The 21817-nt window shown below is 38.8% G+C and overlaps 1 protein-coding gene across 1 annotated transcript in view; it reads left to right on the top strand.

Annotated features, from left to right (window-relative positions):
* LPAR1 (lysophosphatidic acid receptor 1) overlaps positions 1-20928 on the top strand; it is a 67024-nt gene extending 46096 nt beyond the window's left edge. The window contains exon 4 of the mRNA XM_063129194.1: positions 18363-20928. Coding sequence (XP_062985264.1) covers positions 18363-18664 — 302 coding nt within the window. The 3' untranslated portion in view covers positions 18665-20928. The remainder of the gene's footprint in view (positions 1-18362) is intronic.
* Positions 20929-21817: the final 889 nt, after the last annotated feature.

The raw sequence follows: 21817 nt of genomic DNA, 5'->3' as shown, positions 1-21817 counted from the left end.
CACAGGGGTTTGAAGAAAATGTTACATTTTCATAGCTTTCATAGGGCAATTCGTGAAGCAACTGGAAGGTAGTTTGCATTTAGTGCTTAAAATGTTCAGTAGAGAAAGTGCCGTTATGAGATCATGGAAATCTGGTGAGGAAATTGCTCTGAAAAATTTAAGTGAAGAGGTTCAAGAAGTGATGCTTCAGTGAGTGGAAAGCACTAGAGCAATGTTTTAAGTTGGGAAGCCTTTTCCTATTTTGCCAACCCTACTTGACCCCTGACTAACAGTAATGATGCTTGTATATTGATTCAATGCTAACGGGGGGGGGGGGGGGAACAAGGCTGTAAACTCAGGAACTGGCATTGGCAGTGGATGCCTGTATGTCAATGACTTTCTGTTCTGACACAAGAGCAGCAGTATTTTAGCCTTTGTGTGTTTTTTAAGATAAGTATATTTTTAAAATGCTGTGAGTTTTAACCAATACTCAAGCAAAGATTAGTTCCTGTCAGGGTGGATTTGATTTAAATCAATCTATTCATTGAATTTTTTGAAACTTAGCACTTAAGAGGTAAGGGGTTGATTCTGTGTACATAGATTTGCAAAGAAACAATGGGATTGTGATCTCTGCAGACACAAATTCACAGTTTTGAGAACTGTAAAACCAAGCATCTATGGTAATATCTTCTAGATAGAAAAATTGCCCAATAATCTTACAGAAACCTCTTACAGACATTGTGAATGGATTAATGGAATTCATTTACCAACAAAAATTAAACATTGCAAGAATATACAGCCTCATGTGACATAATTAAAAACTAATCCTTATTTCATGATGAATAACCTTTGGACTATAATGTATCTTAAATAGAAAACTATCCTTAGATAGATTTTTCCTCAAAAAGCATTTTATTAAAAAAAAATCCGATTTAAATTTTAAAAATCCAATTTTTTTTTAAAAAAAATATCATTGATTTTTATCCACCTTGTTTCTGTCACTGACCTTAATCTCTCTAAATTAGTCGGATTGGAGTCACATTTCATTTTACTTTGAGTAGACCCATTGAAACCAATGGGACTTAAGTTACTCATGACTAATTGAAGTCTTATTGATTTCAAGTGTTCTAGTCTAAGTATGACTAAATCTGGATCCAGTGCATCTTGTATCATTATTAATCATTTCTATAGTGTTTTTCATTCAGTATAGAGCAGTAGTCCCCAACAAATAGCTCTAAGACCATTTTTATTGTTTTATTAGATTGCTAAACCTACGGCACTTCATTAACTATAGAAAAGCATTTTTATCTCATTTTAACCCAAATATCACACACACACACACACACACACACACACACTTCGTATACATATGTGCCTATTTTGGTCAGATGTACAAACTTATTTTAAGCATTCAGTTCAGGATAAAACTTTCTTCCCCTTTGCAGTCAAAAGAATTGAGCACAGTGGTGATTGGATTAGCCCTTGTGACAATCATGAATCCACTGCCCCTCCCCAGGATAGTTTTTCAAGTTTTACAAAATTAAATAAGTAAGGTGCCACACGTATGTTTAATTAGATAAACTTGCAAGTTGCCTAGTTAAAAAGTGGACAATCCATTTGAGGAATGAAGGGGGGTTGGGGAGAAAGGTGATGGGAAACAGGGTTGGATTTGGAGTAAGTACTTATCGTTTGTGGAGTGCAGGGGACTGGGAGAGCCAAGCTTACCCAAATGCAAAACGAGCCACACCAATCCCTCTGGGTTGGCACACCAGTATGCACCCTAAATTGAATGCAAATTAATACCTCTGCAAGGAAGTGGTATATACTGAAACCAAATATCTCATTTGAGAATATATTGGTTGAATGGTGAGTTTGGGTTCATTTTCATTATGCTGGTCTCGTCATTTAATGTCTATTCTGGAAATAGTACATTGAGTGATTCTAAAACCAGTTCTTTGATACTCTGGGGGTGGGAGATGTTAAAGTGGGGAAAATACAGGTCCATTACACTTTTTAACATCCCGAGAGTTAGGATGGACATTTTCCACTAAGGAGAGAAGAATTTAAATGTGCCAGTAGCCATGCATGGGGAAAAGCTATGGAGGCTGAGCTGAAATAACAAGTGTTGGTGATGAAAAATACAGCTAAAAATAAATTAAATCTTTCTGGGCAAACTGTTCTTCTCTTTCAGCAGCCATCGTCCACTCAACAATATGTTTTCCACAGCTGCAGGCTTCTGATTGAAACTATTTGGTAGCTTCTCCCTATTCGGTCAAAGTGTTTGATAAGCTGCTATACCTCAGTGATGACAGTTACTTTTTAAAGAATTAGATAGGTGCAAAAAAAAAAATCCCCCTAAATCTGGGGGGCAGGAAGAGAACATATAGCATGTTAACCAAAAATACATCCTCCAAGAAACTTTTGTGTTGCTTACAGATGTTTCTGTCATTAGAATCCCAACTGCCATTTAAAGAAAAAGAAAAATCTAGTCCTTATGGGTGGGTCTGAAATTAGGGTGACAAAAAGGAATAAGAAACACCGACACAATTAACATTTAGAAGCCAGAATTAAGTATTCAAGAGCTGACTCAAGTGTTGCTAACAGTTAATAATATTGCCAAAGTCCTATATGGCACACTGCAAGTAACTTGACACCACAAATATTAAAATATATGTTAAAGGACGCCTAAACATAAATTAGCAATTTTTATATGGTTTTTGTGCATAGATCTCCCACACTGGTACTACACACAGTTTTTAGTATGATAAATACATAGCTGTTGGCCATTAAGAGTCCAGCCTCTTCTCTCAATCCTACACTTCTGAATACACTTTATTTTATACCTGTAAACACAGGATCCTTCCATTAGTAATGCATTCTTAAGCTACTGCTATCCCCATGTCAAATGCTTCATGGGCAAGTATCCCAGGACCCCTATTGCGTATTGTCAGGCATGTAATTAGTAGGAAGTAACTCAATATTCCTAAACTATAATGCTTAAGACGTCCCTAATTATTTAGGGATTTTTTATATATATATTCTGGTGGCTGTGTACTTCCTAGATATGCATTCCTGGTTCTGAAGTGCTTATCTAGTGCTGCTACTTAAAAAAAAAAAATTTAAAAGAAAAATTGAAGACCAGAAGGGAGACTTAATACACTGTCATGGTCATTTCAGATCCTACATTTTAATGATTGATCTTATTTATATCTTGGGGGTTGTGAATTCCACTGAATTTAATAGTATACTTCAAAGTAGATGTACTTAAGATTGCAACCGCACTCCTAAGAGACATCTCCATTCAAAAATTCCAGTATAAATTCGCTTCAACACCATATTGCTTCAAATCGGCATTGTGAGTTAAAAGCTAAATATAAAGGATTGGAGGGATTTGTAATGGGAAATTAACTTTTGATATGCATACCAGTGTTGAACTGTGGTGTTGGAGGAAAATTCTGAGAGTGCCTTGGACTGCAAGAAGATCAAACCAGTCCATACTCCAGGAAATAAAGCCAGACTGCTCACTTGAGGGAATGGTATTAAAGGCAAAACTGAAGTACTTTGGCTGCATAATGAGAAGACAGGACACCCTGGAGAAGAGGCTGATGCTAGGGAAAGTGGAAGGCAAAAGGAAGAGGGGCCGACCAAGGGCAAGATGGATGGATGATATTCTGGAGGGGACAGACTTGACCTTGGGGAGCTGGGGGTGGCGACAGCCGACAGAAAGCTCTGGCGTGGGCTGGTCCATGAAGTCACAAAGAGTCGGAAGCGACTGAACGAATAAACAACAAATGCATACCAACATAAACCAAAGTATTTCCCTAAGTGTATTCTTTTCCAAATGGTCTGTCTAATCATAATAATTTTTTAAATGAATTTCATTTCCACCAGGAGTTTCATAGCTGTGTTGTCTACTAGATTTTTCTTAGTGATAGCAATGGGACACTTCCTTTGTTTTGTTTGTTTGCTTTGTTTGTTTTCAAAAGGCTAAAGAATAAGCAAGCTTGCTATTGTTCTTAGAGCTTTGTCAACAAAGTGACTGTACTGAGGTAATCTTAGGTTAGTACTTTTTTAACCTGACTCCTAACCTACACTATTTAGATAAAGACTCTTGAGTGATTTGGGGAAACACTGGCTGACCTTGGCTGGCTTACCTGAAGAAAGGCAGGTGAGGGATGTGGTGCTACTGGGCAGGAGCAAGACTATTTCTACCTTAGAGCACAGTCCTGCCCACCTCTGTCTCTAAACTGGTTCAGTAGATTAATAATCAACCAATAATCTCCAAACTGTCCTTAACTTGGTTCAGAATGGGCTCAGCTAATGGCCTCAAACAATCTAAAAATAATTCCTTTTCTCCTGAGCCCATTCCAGAGTTCAGCCACATCACACTCCCAATGTCCTTATCAGGAGTGCAATGTCCCGTCCCCACAAAACACACAAGCCCAGCAGACAATGCTGTAAGCCGTTAGGCCCTTCTTCTACCCACTTCTGGTAGGACAGTAGCTCTCATATTGGGGAGTCTTCTCTGAAAGGACTCCCTTCCTTCCTTGTTCCTTGAACATTGAAACAGCATTGTCTCAGGCATTAGTGATCCTGGGAAATGTAGTTCTCCAGGGTTCATGTGAAACATGCTCATATCAGCATTCCAAGTGCTTTGAGCCCTGGGACATGTCTTTCCCAGGGTTCCTGACATCTATACTAACAAAACACATCAGACAGCAGGGAGAATTAGATTTTCTAGGATCTAATACTCCCTGGTGCCATTTCAGCATTGAGCCCTCACATATTAACATCTGATGCACCAAGGAGAAAGGGAGCCCTTACATCAAGGTACTATTTTTGTGTCGAGAACTGTGTCGCAAATTCAGAGAAGTATGAATCAAAAGAACAACTGCTTTCCAATTGGCGCATTAGTCCGGGAAATGCGAATCAATTTGCTTCATTTAAAAATGTGAACTCGACAAAATCCTTAAGAATTACTAATTTTAATCCGATTAAAAATGTGCTTTCTAATTCAAAGATTGGTATGTGACCATTCATACTTCATAATGTCCCATTTCCATCAGTGTCTGCTTTTTACAGTGCAGTTTCATTTTACATGAAGTCCTGTGATTTTTAGCGATTTCTCTTGCAAGCTGCCGGGGAAGGCATCTTGTTTTTCTGCTGAAAAACCCTCTCCCAAGATGCTTTTATCTACATTGTGGAAAAGATATACCAGTATTCCCTTTCAAATTGCAGCCTCAATTGCTGCATTGTATATGAGGGGAGAGAGAACATCTAAAAAGAATCACAAACTACATATACTGAATACTTCCATCCATAGAAACAGACTCCTTTGAAGACAGTGTGGGAACTGAATGTCTTGCATGAAAATGTGACCTTTCTCGTTTTAATTTATGGCCAGTACTCTTACAAGAGTTACCTCCGTGTTTATCATAGCTTTCTAAAATATAGATCCTGTTTTGAAATTGAGCTGGGCTTTGTGATCTTGATTTCAAGACACCTTCATGTACAATAGAGAACTCGCAATCTCTATACCTATTAGGATGCCAAGTTAGTAAACTATGCTGGACTTGGTTATACCTAGACCAGGCATACATCCCTTTAATATACTGATTGGGTAAATAATAGGATAACCGGGAAGTGTTGTGTAAATGCATGGTATTTTTTAGCAAATATGTGGTTTACCTCCGCCATCACTGCCAAACATTTATTAATTCAAACCTAGTTGTAATATGAGCACCATAAGTGGTATCCAATAGTGTCCCTCTGCTGATGGAAAGCATCCATGAGCAGAATAAAGAAAGGGACAATTATCAGTTATTCCCCGTCCCCTTGCAGTCCCCCTGCCCTTCCCCAATTTGCTTCATTGAGGTGAAGGACCTTTGGGAGGTGGTGCATTGAAGCTGGCGTGGAGGAAAGGAAAATCTCCAAAAATCACCTCCCTCCATTTTGCTGACAGATGCCTTCCATCAGTGGAAAACACTCGTTGTGATTTCTATTAAATACCCAGAAGTTCTACTTTTTCTTGGGAGTTAGTATTCTTTTTCTTGGGAGTTAGTGGTATTATGGCACTCCAAGCTTGTGTTTGCAAATGAGAGAGAGAGAGAGAGAGAATTACAAGCTCTCCCCTCCTCTCAAGGTCATATACATTTTCTTGGACTGTTGCCCTGTTCACTGTCCCTGTTCTCTTGCCCTGTCCCCAGTTAGATTTAACACTAAAAAGGTCCTCAAATAATTACTGTCTAAAGAAGGAACATGCTGTTTTATCCAAACCCATCTCTCTCTCTCTCTCTCTCTCTCTCTCTCTCTCTCTCTCTCTCTCTCTCTCTGTGTGTGTGTGTGTGTGTGTGTGTGTGTGTGTGTGTGTAATGCAATTTATTGGTTGACATTTATTAACTAATCCCAAGCGCTGGTATTCTTAAAAAGTAATACCTTCTTAAAGGGGCACCAACAAAGGGAGACCCTGAAATTATTTAGAACTAGTTGAGTTCTTGCTTATAGTTTCTTCCACTCATTAATGTATTACTGATCACCTTAACCGCTTATTTGCTTTAAAACACACATACACACACACACACATACCTGGCATATTCCAGGAAGATGGTTAAATTGCATGTTTGGCAGGGAATCGGGTCATAAATGTTGTGTGTTATGTTAGCTTTAAAAACAGTGATAATATTGAGCGCTAATCTCAGCAGTAAAAGGCAGCAGTGATGAAGGTTGTCATCATAAGGTTGTCTCTCATAAGAAAAAAGTAACTAAAAGTAATAGGATGTGGTGACAAGCTCTGAAACAAAATAAAAACATAGAGGGGCCAACAAAGTAACCCAGTCATCTTGGATGTCTACACCAGCTCATTTTCACATGATCTGCCATTGAAAATAGTGCAAGGAACTGGTACAGTTGATCCTGTGCTCTATCACAATGAGTGTTACTACCCCATTCCGAAAGAACAAGCCTTGCTGTGGTTTATCTGGATAAATGTCTCACAATTTCCTTCTTTCTGGCTATTACTCCTGCATGGTAGCACCTTGACTCCTTTTAAACCTTTTGGGGGGGGTGTATGTGTGTGTGTGTATACATTCATCATAGACGTTTCTCTTATTTCATAGGCTGATTTATTTGAGGGAAACTGGTAGGTGGGGTTGTTTGTTTCTGAACCTCCTGAAAGTGTGCCCTGCTTCCTCCTAGGTGAGTGTGCATAGCCTGAAAATAAAAAGAGTGAGGATTCTCTGGATCATTGTACCACAATTTAGAGGATACCAAATATACAATTGAAATCAAATAATTCAAATCAGCCCTCATATGAATGGTATCTGCTCTATCATTTTTCCTTTAATATTTCAGTCTCTTCTGAATGCCAGTACTTGGGCATACATGTACATTTAAAAATCATTTGTTTACTTTCATTTACACTATTTCTCTTTCTTGTAGTTGTATCTTTCACTTTGAACAGAACACATAGAATTTGTTCTTGACTTCATGGAAATTTGGTGTTAAACCATTATACTGACTCCTTGACATAACAAATGAAATGTAAATATATTATCATACCAAACTTCTATTGCAAAGTAACTAGCGGGCCCACAAGTTTACATGGGGGGTGGCTGTGAGAGAAATTATCATATCTGAGTTGATTTAATTAGAGTTTTGCTCTGATCTGTGTAAAGCATTGAAAAGATTAGCTGCTATAATGGTTCCTTCTTCCATCAGTGCAGTGAATTTTATACTGTCTTTGTTGGTAACAGATTGTTGTTATCACCCCACATTGCAAAGCATGTTACAAATCCGCCCTGTGATTTATAATTCCTTACCTTGAGAAAGTAGCCAACAGTAGCTGCATCCTTGGTGCAGTCCTAGGGCAGATTAGAGATGTAAAATGTCCTGAAATTTTGAAGCCATTGGGGGGGGGGGGAGTTTTTTTCTGGGAGGTGTCGGGAAAAAACGGAAAATTTTGGAAAAATTGAAATAATGTAATATTAGCACTTTTTACAGATTGAAAGTCACTTTGTTACTTTAGCAACATAAAATGTAATTATATCCAAGTTGGTTTGGCATTACATTATTACATTTGGTGTATTAAAAGTACAGTGTATTCAAACAATTATTACAAACTAAATTTACTTCTTTTTTTTTTAACTTTTTGGGTAACAAATAGAGCGCCAAGCTCCAGAACTGTTAGGAACACCTGAACTGTAAGGAAACTCTTTGGTTTTGCCAGTTTATGAGGAGCAGGCAAAAAATAATTTAAAAGAACAACAGAGGAAACCATCAACATTAGTAACAAGGAAAACTACTTATGTCTCTGCTAGTCCTCCACAGTGTCAAGCAGGCATAAAGCACCCATTCCCATAAAAAGAACTGAGAAATGGGGCCGGGGGGGGGGGGGGACCAAGATTCAGTCAATATGCATGAAATTTAATCAGACTCATTTTCTGAGCTATAGCTATCGCTATCAGTTGCAGTCTCTGCTTCAGTGGCAGTGCCCCCTAGAGGCAGAAAGGCATCTTGCTCTTGCATTTGAGAGTTGTAGTCTCAAATGCAAGGACTTGCTTGTCCTCGGTGCACAGAAATTGTAATAATCTAATACTGTTCATAATTTTTAGAAATCATTTGGAGAAGTAAATATCTGAACACCTTGTCTTAAACGTTTTATTCATCATGCTAAAATAAAACATCCCATAATCCATTTTTTCTTCATTTTTTCAATTTTTCAGGGAAAAAACTAAAAAAAGGCTTGGGGGCGGAAAGGGGGGGAACCATTTTTTCCCAAAATATTTCCCGTTTTTTCCCAGGCCTTCACATCTCTAGGGCAGATACATTTGGAACATGTTCTCTCTCGTTTGCTCTCCCTCCTAATCTTAAAGAACTGCTAGACGGAGAACCTGAGCCATGCATGAAGCTTATATAATACTAGAAAAGGGAAGACATAGGAACCTGCTTTATACTTCATTAGACCCTTGATCCAACTAGCCCAGTTTTCTCGACACTGACTGCCAGCAGATCTCCAGGGTTTCAGGCAGGAGTCTTTCCTCGGCTCTACCTGGACGTGCTGAGGATTGAACATGCAAATCATGCACTCTGCTGCTTAGCTAGGGCCCTTCCCACAAAAGCAGAGTCATGACTACTGAACACAGTTGTGTTTGTCCTAGGTGAAGCAAGTGCAGTTTGCTGCCCAGCTGCTTTGCTGGAGGCTAACAGGAGAGACCAAAGCTGATTGGTAGAGCACATGTATTGCATGCTGAAGGACCCAAGTTCAGTCCTTGGCATCTCCCGGTAAAGGCCATGAACATACCCAAGAATGCAATTGCCAGTCAGAGCAGACAGTACTGGGGTATGTACACACATAGTTTAGCCTGGTAAAGGCACTTCTCTTGTTCCCTATGTTCTTGCATAGTGGAGCCCTATGTCTTCCTCAGTTTCCTGCTGCCTACACTGTTATTTTTTAGGCACCATACAAAACGTTTCCTTTTCTCCAAGGCTGCTTTTATATATTTTATATTTATTCCTGTGCTGTTTTGTATTGTATTGTATTCTTTTGGCTTTTTATGATCTGCCCCGAGATTGTTATTGGGCGGATTTAACACATAACAAACAAATAATAATGTATATATACTGTAGCTAGGGGACTTTGAAACTTAGAGATAGTGGCTTGCCAAAACCACCCAGTGAACTGACAGCTTATGTGAGGCTTGAATGGCACTCCACAGTTTCCAGATGTTTCTTTTAGGCTGCAAAGCTATACATACATAACTGGGAGTAAGCCTCACCAAACACGGTGGAACTTATTTCCAAGTAAACATACATAGGTTTGCGCTATTTGCCGCTACACTGCCTTAGCCCTTGTGTACCATTCTCTGTGTGCTGCTGTCACATATTTTGGGGTGGGTGGGATAATGGCACAACTTTGGCTCCTAATATTTCAGCTAGGATAGGGTTGGCTGTAAATCTCAGTATAAGACAATATGTGCTTTTGGACTGAAGTATTAGTAAAATATGATACTTTAACAACAAAGGAAAATGTAAAAAGCCTATGTTTTTAAAGGCATAAAACAAGAAATATGGTTTTAATTTGTTTCAGAGCACAGACTGGTTCAGTTTGTGGTTTGTCACTCGGGCAGAATCCACTAGAAAATTCAACGGTGCAAATGGAAACCCCGCTGAAATGAGTGAGAGCTGTAAAGAAGCATCCCATTCATTTTTATGGAGAACTGACTGATGGATCATACCTTTGGATCAGGTTCCTAGGCAATGCAAATTTAATAATATGTATATTTTAAAATAGCAGTAATATTACTGAACTTCATGTTGTATGCAAATGTTTGTAGTAAATACATTACGTCACTATTTTAAAGTTTTTCCCCCTTTGATGGTCAAAGTAGAGAAATTATAAGGCTCTTAAAAGCTCTTAAAATTCCTTAAGCGTGTGCTGAGAAATCCAGCCATGAACCCAGTTTGTTCATGAGCTGTTATGAGCTTTCAAAGTCTCAATCAATGCCTGCCTGCAGTCTACTTCATGCCTCAGGTGCCCTCTTGCGGTGAGTCAAAGATACTGCGATAATATGGTTGCATTCTAGCTTCATAGCTTACATGGAAAAATGGCAAAGACTATATCATCAAAGGAATTCTTTGGAATTCCTTGTTTCAAAGGAATTCTGTCTTGCTTTCAAAATACTTCTAGGCATTCACAGATGGTTAGGGTTTTTTTTCACCTTAAAGCAAATTTGGCGATTACTTTTGGTTTTGAATATATTTGGGCAAGGTCTTGAAAGGTGACTAAATGATTCGACTTGCCTACATAGTTCATTCCCATCTGGGGAAACATTTTCAAAGGATTGTTGCTTGGTATTTTCTGAAAATAACATGCCCGTATGTTTAGGCTGCCATTGTCTGCTGTGGGAAACTTCATCTCAGTCTGTGCCTTAAGAAACAACTTTAGATGGCAACATTTTCAAATGTTGCCATCGTACATAGACACGGTGCTTCTGAAAACAGTGCTCTGAATGTGGGAGCCATCAAAATTCAGTCTGCTTCATTCAGCTATCAGTAAATTAATGAACCCAATTCAACGTTAAAATCTTGAGCTGGGAGCGGATGAATGGCCCCTAATGAATGCCTTCTTTTCTTGTTACCAGCCCTTCTTTAATCTGAATCCTTTAATTGTCCTGCCTGCTTCCTACTGAGTAACAGTATGTTGTTTGGTTGATGCCACTGGCAAAACCTGTTACCAAATCTGCCTATGTTAGTCTTTTGTCAACTGTGTTTTTTGAAAAAGAGCCTTTCAGAAAAGTAGATCATCCAATGCAGCCCGTCAAGCAAGATCTTTTATATGTAAACATTCGTAATAGATTAGCTGGTACTATCCAAATCTATAGGTTGTCACAATTTATTGCCTTGAGAGTTTTGTAACTCTCCGGTGACCATATGGAAAGAAGGACAGGGCTCCTGTATCTTTAACAGTTGCATAGAAAAGGGAATTTCAGAAGGAGTTATTTGTATGCATGCAGCACGGTGAAATTCCCTCTTCATCACAACAGTTAAAGCTGCATGAACCCTGTCTTCTTTTGTATCTGGTCAACAGTTGGCAATTTTGGGGTGGGGTGCAAGTAGCTCACCTTGCTTAGGGCGCAAAATAGTCTGACACCGGCCCTGAAGGGGGCAGAACTATATGTGAAACTCCCCACCATCAACTTCAGCTCATCATCAGTACTGATGTTCTTCCTTAGTGTAGATTAAATATATATCCTATTGGGAGTGTTTTTAAGAGTGCAGGGCATATTCCTCAAAGAAGAGAAAAACAACTACAGAGTAGAATTTTTTTTCTGACTCTAGTAGGCTACTATTAAAGCATCAAATTAAAAACTTATTGTGTAATGTTCTGTGTGGTTGTTCCAGTTCAGTTTTAGGTACTAATGTTGCCTACATGTCTCTTATGGTTCAATGCCATATCTTTATTTTTTTAATGGTCTTTTCACTGTCCAACATAGCAAAGCTATAGTATAATTGATACAAGATGATAAAGACACAAACACTTCCTGTTTGTGTTAGACCTTTGGCAATGATGAGATTCCATAGGGACTGTTTTCTCTCTTTTGTAGGGGATAAATATTCCAAATTGTCTTAACAGCAGCTGGGACTCATTCATAACATTAGTTTCACATATCTTTCTGGTTCTAGATACCATTGAAAATCCTGTCGAGTCTTCATTTAAAGACTTCCTGACATCTTTAAAGTCGTCTGTTTATCTAAGCAATTTAGTTTGTTAAACTAAAGAATGCAAACTCAGTTTTCATGAGTCATAAAGAAATTGTGAATTCAGTTTTCCCCAAATGAGACTGCAATAGAAATTGCCATTAAACAACATCCTAAAGTTATGCTATTTTGTTCTCTCATTTTTACACAAATGCTGCCTCATCCATCAGAATCAAAAAAGGCAGGCGATGACAATGTTTGATTGTTAAATGTGTATGTGACGCCTCTTACCTAACACAGCTCAAACATGCATCATGTTGGCTAAGCTACAGTGTGGACCTTAGGGAAGATTGCAGCGTAGTTTATGCTGAACATAGTGGCTATGTAGGGTATTTTCAGAACACAGTATGAATAAGATTTCTCTAACAGAACAATCCTATACATACATGTTCAGAAGTAAGTCCAATTGGTTTTAATTAAGCTTACTCCCAGGTAAATAGGATATAGGATTGCAGCCTCAATTAAGCATATTCTGTGCTATGACCTTCCTCTTCATCCAGTGCTTTCTGTGTTCCTAACCCTTCCTTATCTGTTCTTCTGCTAAACATTCCAAGATGTGTCTTCAGTCACTCCAGACACAAAGGACATGAGAGTAATAAGTAACATGGAGGAACTCCAAGTAGGATTTGTGGAAAAACTTCAGATACATTTTTTCCGCAGGTGGCTGAGCATTAGGGTCAATTCACATGGCTTTGTACTGACCTAAGGGTCAAGCTCAACCCAAATTGCAGTTGGTATATGAAGAAGCACGTCTCTGATTACTTCATCATGTGCTCAGAGAGCCTATTATCCCAAAATGAACCAGAGCCACTTGACAGGCAGTCTGAGCATATGGTGAAAGTGTCAGATTAAATTATTAAAACAACAACAGCAATGGCCATGCTGGTACATGAGGAGAAAAATCCACCATCCGGGAAGGAAAAAAAGTCCACAGTTGGGCAGTACCTTTATTAAGGTCAACCAAAATGCCACAAAAAATTGCACAAGCTTTTGAGTTCTAGAACTCAAAATCAGGCTAAATAGTACAAAAAACAGAGGATGGAGAATGAAACAGAGAACTTTTCAGTTTAAACTCGACCTCAAAATGGAGATTGCAAACTGAATGAATGAATCACTAGTAGGTGTTGCAAGCACCAGATTACACTTAGCATTCTGGGACAAAAAGGCAACCATTGACCTCCATTTCTGAAAAGAAAGGCTGGTTTTAGCTCAGGTCGGTCTCTTGCCCTGGTCAAAACACAGGTCTCTTGAGTGTCCAGAGAGCAGTAATTAAGAGACTTCATATTAGCAGAGTCAGAAAGTAGTTTTAGGTGGTGCATTAGGTTTAAAGAAGAAAAAGTCAGTTGAAGCCAACTTGTTACCAATCCAGGTTTTATCCCACACTTCCTCTAAAACAGCCTTCCCAACCTGGTGCTTTCTATATCTTCCATCATCCTTGACCATGCTGATTGGAACAGATGGGAATTGTGGTCTAAAACATCTGGAGAGCATCAGTTGGGGAAGGCTGCTTTTAAGCTCACATATGGATCTCCTCAGTCCAAGTTTAATCTTGCTGTGCTACACTACACAGCTTTACCAGGTAGCTACTACTGCAGTGATGAAGTGACATAGATCACAACTTGGGATGTGCAAATATTCACATACCCTGGCCCTTATTATCCCTTATTTAGGGTTATTGATGAGAATTATTGATAAGAAAAACAAAAGTTTCCTTAGGATTATAAACATAATACAGGCATAGAAGCCAGGATGTATAATATATGAAGGAGTATCTGAAGTTCTTTTGAATACTTTGCCTTTTATTAAAGCCTTGAAACAACTTCCTTTTCCTTCTGCCGTGCTCACCTTTGAGCTTTTTATTACTTTGGCATTCTCTATTCATTCCTTCTAGCTTTGCCCCATTGATTCCTTCTCCAAATGAAACAAACATTTCCCCTTTTTTAAAATTCATGAAAAGTGCTGATCACCCTTCATGTCCAGGAGAAAGGGAGGAAATATTTTGGAACGTTGAGTAGCTTAGCATAGTAGACTCCCAGTGGTGTGTGATTTGGAAGAGGCAGACACATTCCTGTGTCACCAGATAATCTCTTACACATTTCATTTTGCAAATGGGGTAATGCTTGGGAGATGCTTCATCTGTTTATTGGAGAACTTTTCAAGTATACTTACACATATTATGAGAATATGTCTTGTTGCCATTAGTCGTTCAGTTAAAATAGCACAGTTATTTACAGTGGTTTCAAGCTTTGGATTTCAAAGTTCTTATCCTCAGAAAACCCTTTCCACATCAGTTTGTCTCCTCTGTTCATCTGCTGCAAAAAAAAAAAATCATCTGAGATGCATTCTGAGGGTGCACACTCAGCCCTGATTAAAAGGTGACACTGTGTTCAGACAACACAATAGTCAACGGTGGGGTAATAACCAACTTGACAGTTGTTTATCCAGGGGGGACTCCCCACACAACATGAGAATAATCAACCATGGTGTGGATTAAGATCAGCATTGAGTTGACTATTAGTCCATGTGAGTTGACTCACTCATCCTCCGCCCTCTCTCCCACCCCCCAGTCCTCCCACTAGTATCTCATCTGCCATTACTGCCAAAAATCTATCCTGCCAGCTGGACTAGAGCGGCAGCCACTGCTTTGACTGCTCTTGCCTTGCAACCAATGGTGGCTGATGAAATAACCAATGGTGCCCTCCAAACAACATGCTAACCAATGGTGGGTCAAATAGCCAACTCTGCACAGCATTGGTTATTTCAGCCAAATAATCAACCATTGGTTGAAAAAGTCCATCAACACAACATGATAACCCATGGTGGATTAAATAACCAACCATCAACTATTTAAAGCACTGTTGGTTATCATGTTATTTGAATCTACAGGCACCAATGTACCCCCTCCCAGACACTTTTCTTGTGCCCTACCTCTCCCAATTTTTCCTTTAATTTTTTTTTTTAATTACACATTGTATTCACCAATGTGAGAGCCTTCAGCAGCTTTCATCTTCATTTCCCATGAATGAATCTGGGCTACACAGTGACTAGTCACATCTCCTATAGCAGCCATTTTGTGATGGCCACAGTAGTACCATGAATTGCCAAATGTGCCTATGGGCACAAAAAGTTTGCCTACCTCTGGTGTAGAGGAATGCTGGTGTCCAGGGCCGGCGCTACCATTTAGGCAAACAAGGCAGCTGCCTAGGGTGCAGAACTCAGAGGCGCAGAAGTACTGACCTTACCTCGTTCTCCGATGGATGGAGTTTGGCGCAGCTGACCCTCATCACAGGGTAAACACACATGCACACACAGCGCATGCCATGTTGCCCAACTTCCTGGACACTTTCTTGTTTTGCACTTGTGCAGAGAGTTGTTGCAAGTTTTGTGGTGGTGGCGGCGGACCGTAGGCGCGTACGTGCTGTATGTGCATGAGGTGAGCGAGGTGGGGGGGGAGAGTAATCATGTTTACAGCAGCACCAGGAGTGGGTACTCATTGTCATTGGTTGTTTTCTCGTGTGGGTATTGGAGGATAGCTGGGTGCTGGAGGGAAGCGGCATGTGGATTTTGGCCGTAAGCCCCACCTCCTCTCCACCGGCCCCATTGCGAGCTCAAGGCACACATGTCCTGCCGCCTTGTTTACTCTCCCCCACACACCTCACACACCTCGCTCACCTCACGCACATACAGCACGCACATTAGTTTCCCACCTGCTCTTCTGGGGAGATGCGCTCTCCTCGAGGAAACTTCGTCCCGAGGGACAATAGCTTGTACACATGAAAACTTGGGACCATGTGAGTTCTCAGGTCCCGACATGGCTTAGAGATTCAAGGAGGAACAGTCTATTAGTTGACTATTATATCAACTTCAGTATCTACAAACGAGGAAATAGCAGAGGAAAGGGGGAAATGAAGGCGTACGTAAGCAGGGAAAGAATTGGTAATTATTCAAACTTGTGTACTACATGGGAGAAAGTATTTGAATTTTCTGATTTAGGAGCTAAAATCCTTCAGGCCATCTCTAAAACAGTTAAATATTGCCTCTTATAATCTTTTACTGCTGCTAGTTTAATCGTGTGTGTGTGTGTAAGAGAGAGTTATTCATAGTTTTATTTTTATTTTTAATTTAAACTTGTTTTCAACCTAGTGCACTCCAAATGTGTTGACTACAACCACCATCATCCCCAGCCAACATAGCTAATGGTCAGGACTGCTGGGAGTTGTAGTCCAGCGCATATACAGGGCACTAAGTTGTGCAAGGATTAATTAATTTAATAAATAAATAGTGTGGTATCCAATAGTGGCCGATGGTCAGTGGAACACATTCCCCCCCCTCAAATCTTCCCCAGAAGACTGGGAATACCCTCCAGAGCAGATCTGGGGGACGCCTGAGGGCTGCAGGAGGAGAAGAGCAAGGTGACATCTCATTGTGTGATGCTGAATTTAACCACTTATTAAATATGTACACTGCAGGCAAAAATGGCTATTTTATTTTTTCTACAAAACATCTGTTCTTAAAAATCAAAGTTGGCAATTTTGGCGTGTGTGTGTGTGTGCAGATAGCTCACCTTGCCTAGGGCACAAAATAGTCTGGCACCAGCCCTACTGGTGTCAACTCATCATCCTTTATTAATAGAATAAATACAGTTTCATATTAGCATTTGAAATACCAGAATATATCATGAGCTTTATCTTCCAAATGAGAAAGTGGAAACGCTGCCATTAAATTAGCAGAACTGTACTCTCTTGTCTATGCTGTATGATTGCTAAGCACACAAAGAGCCTCGCAGTTTGTTACTGTGGAATAGAATTCGAGGGGAAAGGAAATGCAGCTATTGAAATGGCATTTTAAGATGCTAAGTACGTTTGTCCAGTACTTTTCAATTAAACAATGGGCCTAAAATTAATTAGGAAATTCCATCTGCTATTTTCCTTTAGAGTTCTTCTTTCCTGCTATTAATTGTATAACTCTCTGAGCGAGGGAGGGAAAGACATCCCCTCTGTTGGTGCAATAAACAGAGCGATTCACATTTCTAACTGAAGTTGGAAAATGCCCTCAAGCCAGAATTGCCATTTCAGTGAAAATATATTTTCCAGTGTACAGTCTTTTTTCAGTAAATGGTGCTTTTCTGCTACCTTGTTAAATGGTATTTATTCCTTGCATCTTTTGTTTTTCACCTGTGAAAATAAAACATGCTGTTTCTGGCTAGAATATATGCTTTTGGTTTTATATAGTAAAATATTCATTTCCTAAATCACTGTTGTGCAATATTCAATATTAACTTGATATTCAATATTAATTTGAGAAGCTTGGGAGTAAATTACACTTCTGGCTGAAAGACTTTCTCTTAAGCCACTGAAAGTAATATTGCCTCCCCCCCTGTGTGTGTATTGATAGCAGATACAGCGGTGAAGTTGCCAGGTACAAGGTTCAGGGCCTTTTTTATTGTATTGCCTTTTTTGGTGTATTGATACCAAATACAGAGGTGAAGTTGCCAGGTACAAGGTGCAGGGCTTTTTTAGTAGTTGTGCCCACTCTGTGGAATTCATTACTTAGAAATTTTTTATCACGGCTCTTAGACAACATCTACATCACCTTTAGAGAGCTTTGGAAGACAACCTGCTGGTCTGTCTGCTAAATTTAGTCCAAGTTACGTTTTGGACACAACTCATCTTTTGATGTTTTTATTCTTTGAAAATTGGGATGGTTTGTGTGTGTGAAATCTATTTCTATGGAGTATTATTTATTTATTTATTTACAAAATTTGTATACCTCTCCATACCAGAAACAGTTTCTGGAGCGGTGAACATAAGCTGCCTTCAGGAACTTCTTAGGGCCAGAATAGCAGACTAAATCTGGGAAAAAAATGTTTTGAGAGGCAGTGTGGTGTAGAGGTTAGGCTTTAGACTCTGACCTCCTTGGTCAGAAGTTCCAATCCCTGTTAGTCCTGAAGCTCACCTTGTGACCTTAAACTAATAATTAATCTCTCAATTTACCCAACCTCACAGGGTAGTTGAGAGGATAAAACGGAAGCAGAACTCAAGTGTGCCACTGAGCTCCTTAGAGGAAGTGCAAAAGACAAATGTAATAATATAGAGAAAAATAATTATTTCTCTCTCTATCCTTTCTAGGTGCTTTTATAATCTGCTGGACTCCAGGATTAGTCTTGCTTCTTCTTGATGTTTGCTGCCCACAATGCAATGTTCTGGCATATGAAAAGTTCTTCTTGTTGCTTGCTGAATTCAACTCTGCCATGAACCCCATCATCTACTCCTACCGGGACAAGGAAATGAGTGCCACTTTTAAACAAATTCTTTGTTGTCAGCGGAGCGAGAGTGCCAATGGCCCAACAGAAGGTTCTGACAGGTCTGCTTCATCACTAAATCACACCATCTTGGCTGGAGTACATAGTAATGACCACTCTGTGGTTTGAAGAGGAACTGAAAGATATTTTTTTTAAAAAAAAAATATCTCAGCACATGTGAGAATTTAGTGCTGGGTTGTTAACTAGTTATGAAACTATTGACAGGATTGTTGTGGGGTCTTTGAAGCAGAGAAAATAACAAACTTATGAGCTTAAATCACTAATGGATTATAGTGCTTACTCACCAGTGCTCAGTCCACAAAAACTGTCCAGACTAAAAACCTCACACTTTTTAAATCTTCTGTTTTGTGAAAGTAGAAAATGAGCTGCTCACACTGGAGAAGCTGACAAACCTTTGGAAAAGCCATTTTAAGCTACTCTAACTAGCCTTCATCAGATGACACTTTTTGTGATGGTCCTAATTGAAATCATCTCCAAGTAATTAAGCTTAATAACTGCTTCACTGCCTTTTCATTTAAACACTTAGGCTTCTTCCTTTTTTTAAAAAAAATGCATTTCATTTAATAATTATCCCCATCAGCATGCTATGTGATGGACATTTTCTGGGCAAAGAGAGAAGCTGTTGTAGCTTCATTTTTATTTACACTATCAATAACAATGAAAAACATCATTTTACTAGTACTACAGATGTCAAGATATTGGTGGAAAATGACTCTACCTTGGTTAACTAGTGTTTGGAAGCAGGCACGTTGTGTGTATACAGATGTGCTTAATTCTCACATTAAAATCAATGGGTCTTAAAGTGTTTGTCTGGCTGGATAGCCCCCCAGATATTTAACATTCTTTATTAAAGAGTGGAACAAACTATGTAACATACACAGGAAGTCCCAAGTTTCTCATGGCCAGATCATTAATGTGAGATATAAAGCTGTAAAAGAGCCCCTTTCAATTGGCTAAGGTGAAGCACAATAATATGTTTTTTAAAAGTGTATTTGTGGTGTTGAGTCTTCCTATTAAAGGGATTTTGCTTTTTTGGGAAAGTGTGCTTTTTTAAAAGTAAAACTTTTTAAAAAAATTATAAAAGGATTTGTCTTTGCCATCCTGCACCAAGTAGGATTTTTTTCTTTTTCATTTTGATTCGGGCTTGTATCTGTTTGCGCAGTTTCAGGGCTTGCTCCAGGTCTTTTGTGGGAGGGTTAGATTTCTTCCCGAATCTGGGGCATGATTGTGCGAGAACACATTTGTCCAGTTTCAAATGGGGATACTTATCATAGTGCTGGTGCTGTCTTTTTCTTTGTCTTTTTCAGACATTTTGCAATTACAGCAGCATCTCACTCCCCACCCACCGAACTAGTGTTAAAGCCGGAGCGGCAGAGTGCTTACACTTTCTAATCATGCCTTTAGTTTGAAATGGAGGGGGATGGATAACTCTCACCCTTTTACAGCCAACGACTTTTTAAAATGTTAGAAAAAGAAAAAGGAAGCCTGAAATTAAATGAACTAGTCCAAGCCCCTGGAAAATAGCACCCCAACTTTGCCACCTAAGAACAGGGATGTGACGGTCCGAAAAAAGAATTAGAAAAATTCAAAAAGAAACTTTCCCCCCCTTTTCCCCCAAAGACCGTTTTTGTTCTTTTCTTTAAAAAAAATGGAAATAAATTAAACAAGTTTGGATAATGAAATACTTTCTTTTAGAATGATGAATGCACTACAGACAACCTTTTAATATTAACAATTTTTAAGATGTTTATTTACAAAATAGAATAAAATGTCACTCTTCAAATAACAGTTTGAGATTGCTTCAGGTTTCTTAAATAAAACATAATGGTTACCATTCCAAATAGGTAAGAGTAAACTCTCAATAGCTTTTCGTTCAGATCAGATTTCTCTAAATTCTACCCCAACCAATTCCTCACAAACAAGAACAGATCCTGTTCACCAGCCTTCCTCTGCCTCCAGCTCTTCCTGGTTTTTCTGGCTTCTTTCCTCTGATCAGACATAAACCAGGAACCCAAAATGTATTAAGTATTGATTTGCTCTTAAAGTTCTTACATTTGCTGTATTAAATTTGAAAGTATAGATTATTCAGACACTAACAAATTTACTAATTGAGTTTATTTTTAAATACATTTAATTTCAAAGATAATTTTATGAGCAAACCAAGTTATACATAATGTGTCTTGTGCTCCTAAAATAACCAAGTGCAAAAAAAGAAAGAAAAAGTTTATTTCTCCATTCCCCCCACAAAAAAATTTCTGGTTTCCCTACCAAAAAAATGGAGGAGTTAAGGGGGGAAATGGCTATTTTTTCCCATTGCTTTACTACTTCCTGAAATATATATCTCCCTACAAATGTGGTGGCAAATTTGTAGTGCCATTTCATCTAATTTATGTTAGCATCCAACTGTTTCCTTGACTCAAAGAATGATTTCCTCTTTCAGAGGCAACGACATAAATCATCACATTAAAACATATTCCTCTATTCACTCTATTCCTACAGCCAAATCTTTAGAAACAAGGCTTTAACATAAAGCTTTTGTCTTTGTAACTGTAAACTCTTGATGAAGTTTAAATATAAAGACCTCTATACTGAAGATCGAGAATTTTTTTTAAAAAAAAGAATTTCGGACCGTTCTAATAATTATGCAATGTCAGCACCAAATTTGCAGTCGTCCTTCACTGTGCTGAGAATCTGCCTATATTGAAAAGAAACCATGCTTAGAACCCTTGCTTGAAATTGATCCACCCTTCTAATGTTCTGGAATGATGGATAACAGATTTGAGATAGTATCGTGTTTGTTTGGGTAGAGTATGTAGATTTCTAAGAGCAATGTATAGCAATGTCAAAAAAAGGTAAAGAGTATGTATTAAAGATAGAATGTTTAGTGATATGCAAAGTGCTAAGTGAAAATAAGAGAGAGGCGTGGCTGATCTGAACAAGAAGGTATCCCGAAACGACCTGCCAGTTAACCAAAAGTTCATATGACAACAAATATTATATGACTTCCTTACTGAAATTAAAAGCAATGAATCCGTTGTTCTTTACTTATGTAACTTGCCTAGTGAAACAGAAGTCAGGTTGTTAGAAATTTAAAAGATACCCTACATGCTAAAACCCTAATAAAGTTTTCTCAATGAATACATAATACTTGGTTTATGTGTGCCTGTCAGCATTCATCAGATCTGTAATACTCTAAACGAAATGTTATTGCAGGAGTTGATGTCCTCCTTTTTGAGCTTCTTGAAATTCCACCATCATACA

The sequence above is a fragment of the Elgaria multicarinata genome, chromosome 6 (genome assembly GCF_023053635.1).
Source record: "Elgaria multicarinata webbii isolate HBS135686 ecotype San Diego chromosome 6, rElgMul1.1.pri, whole genome shotgun sequence".
Classification (NCBI taxonomy): domain Eukaryota; kingdom Metazoa; phylum Chordata; class Lepidosauria; order Squamata; family Anguidae; genus Elgaria; species Elgaria multicarinata.
This window is presented reverse-complemented; position numbering and strand designations above follow the sequence as displayed.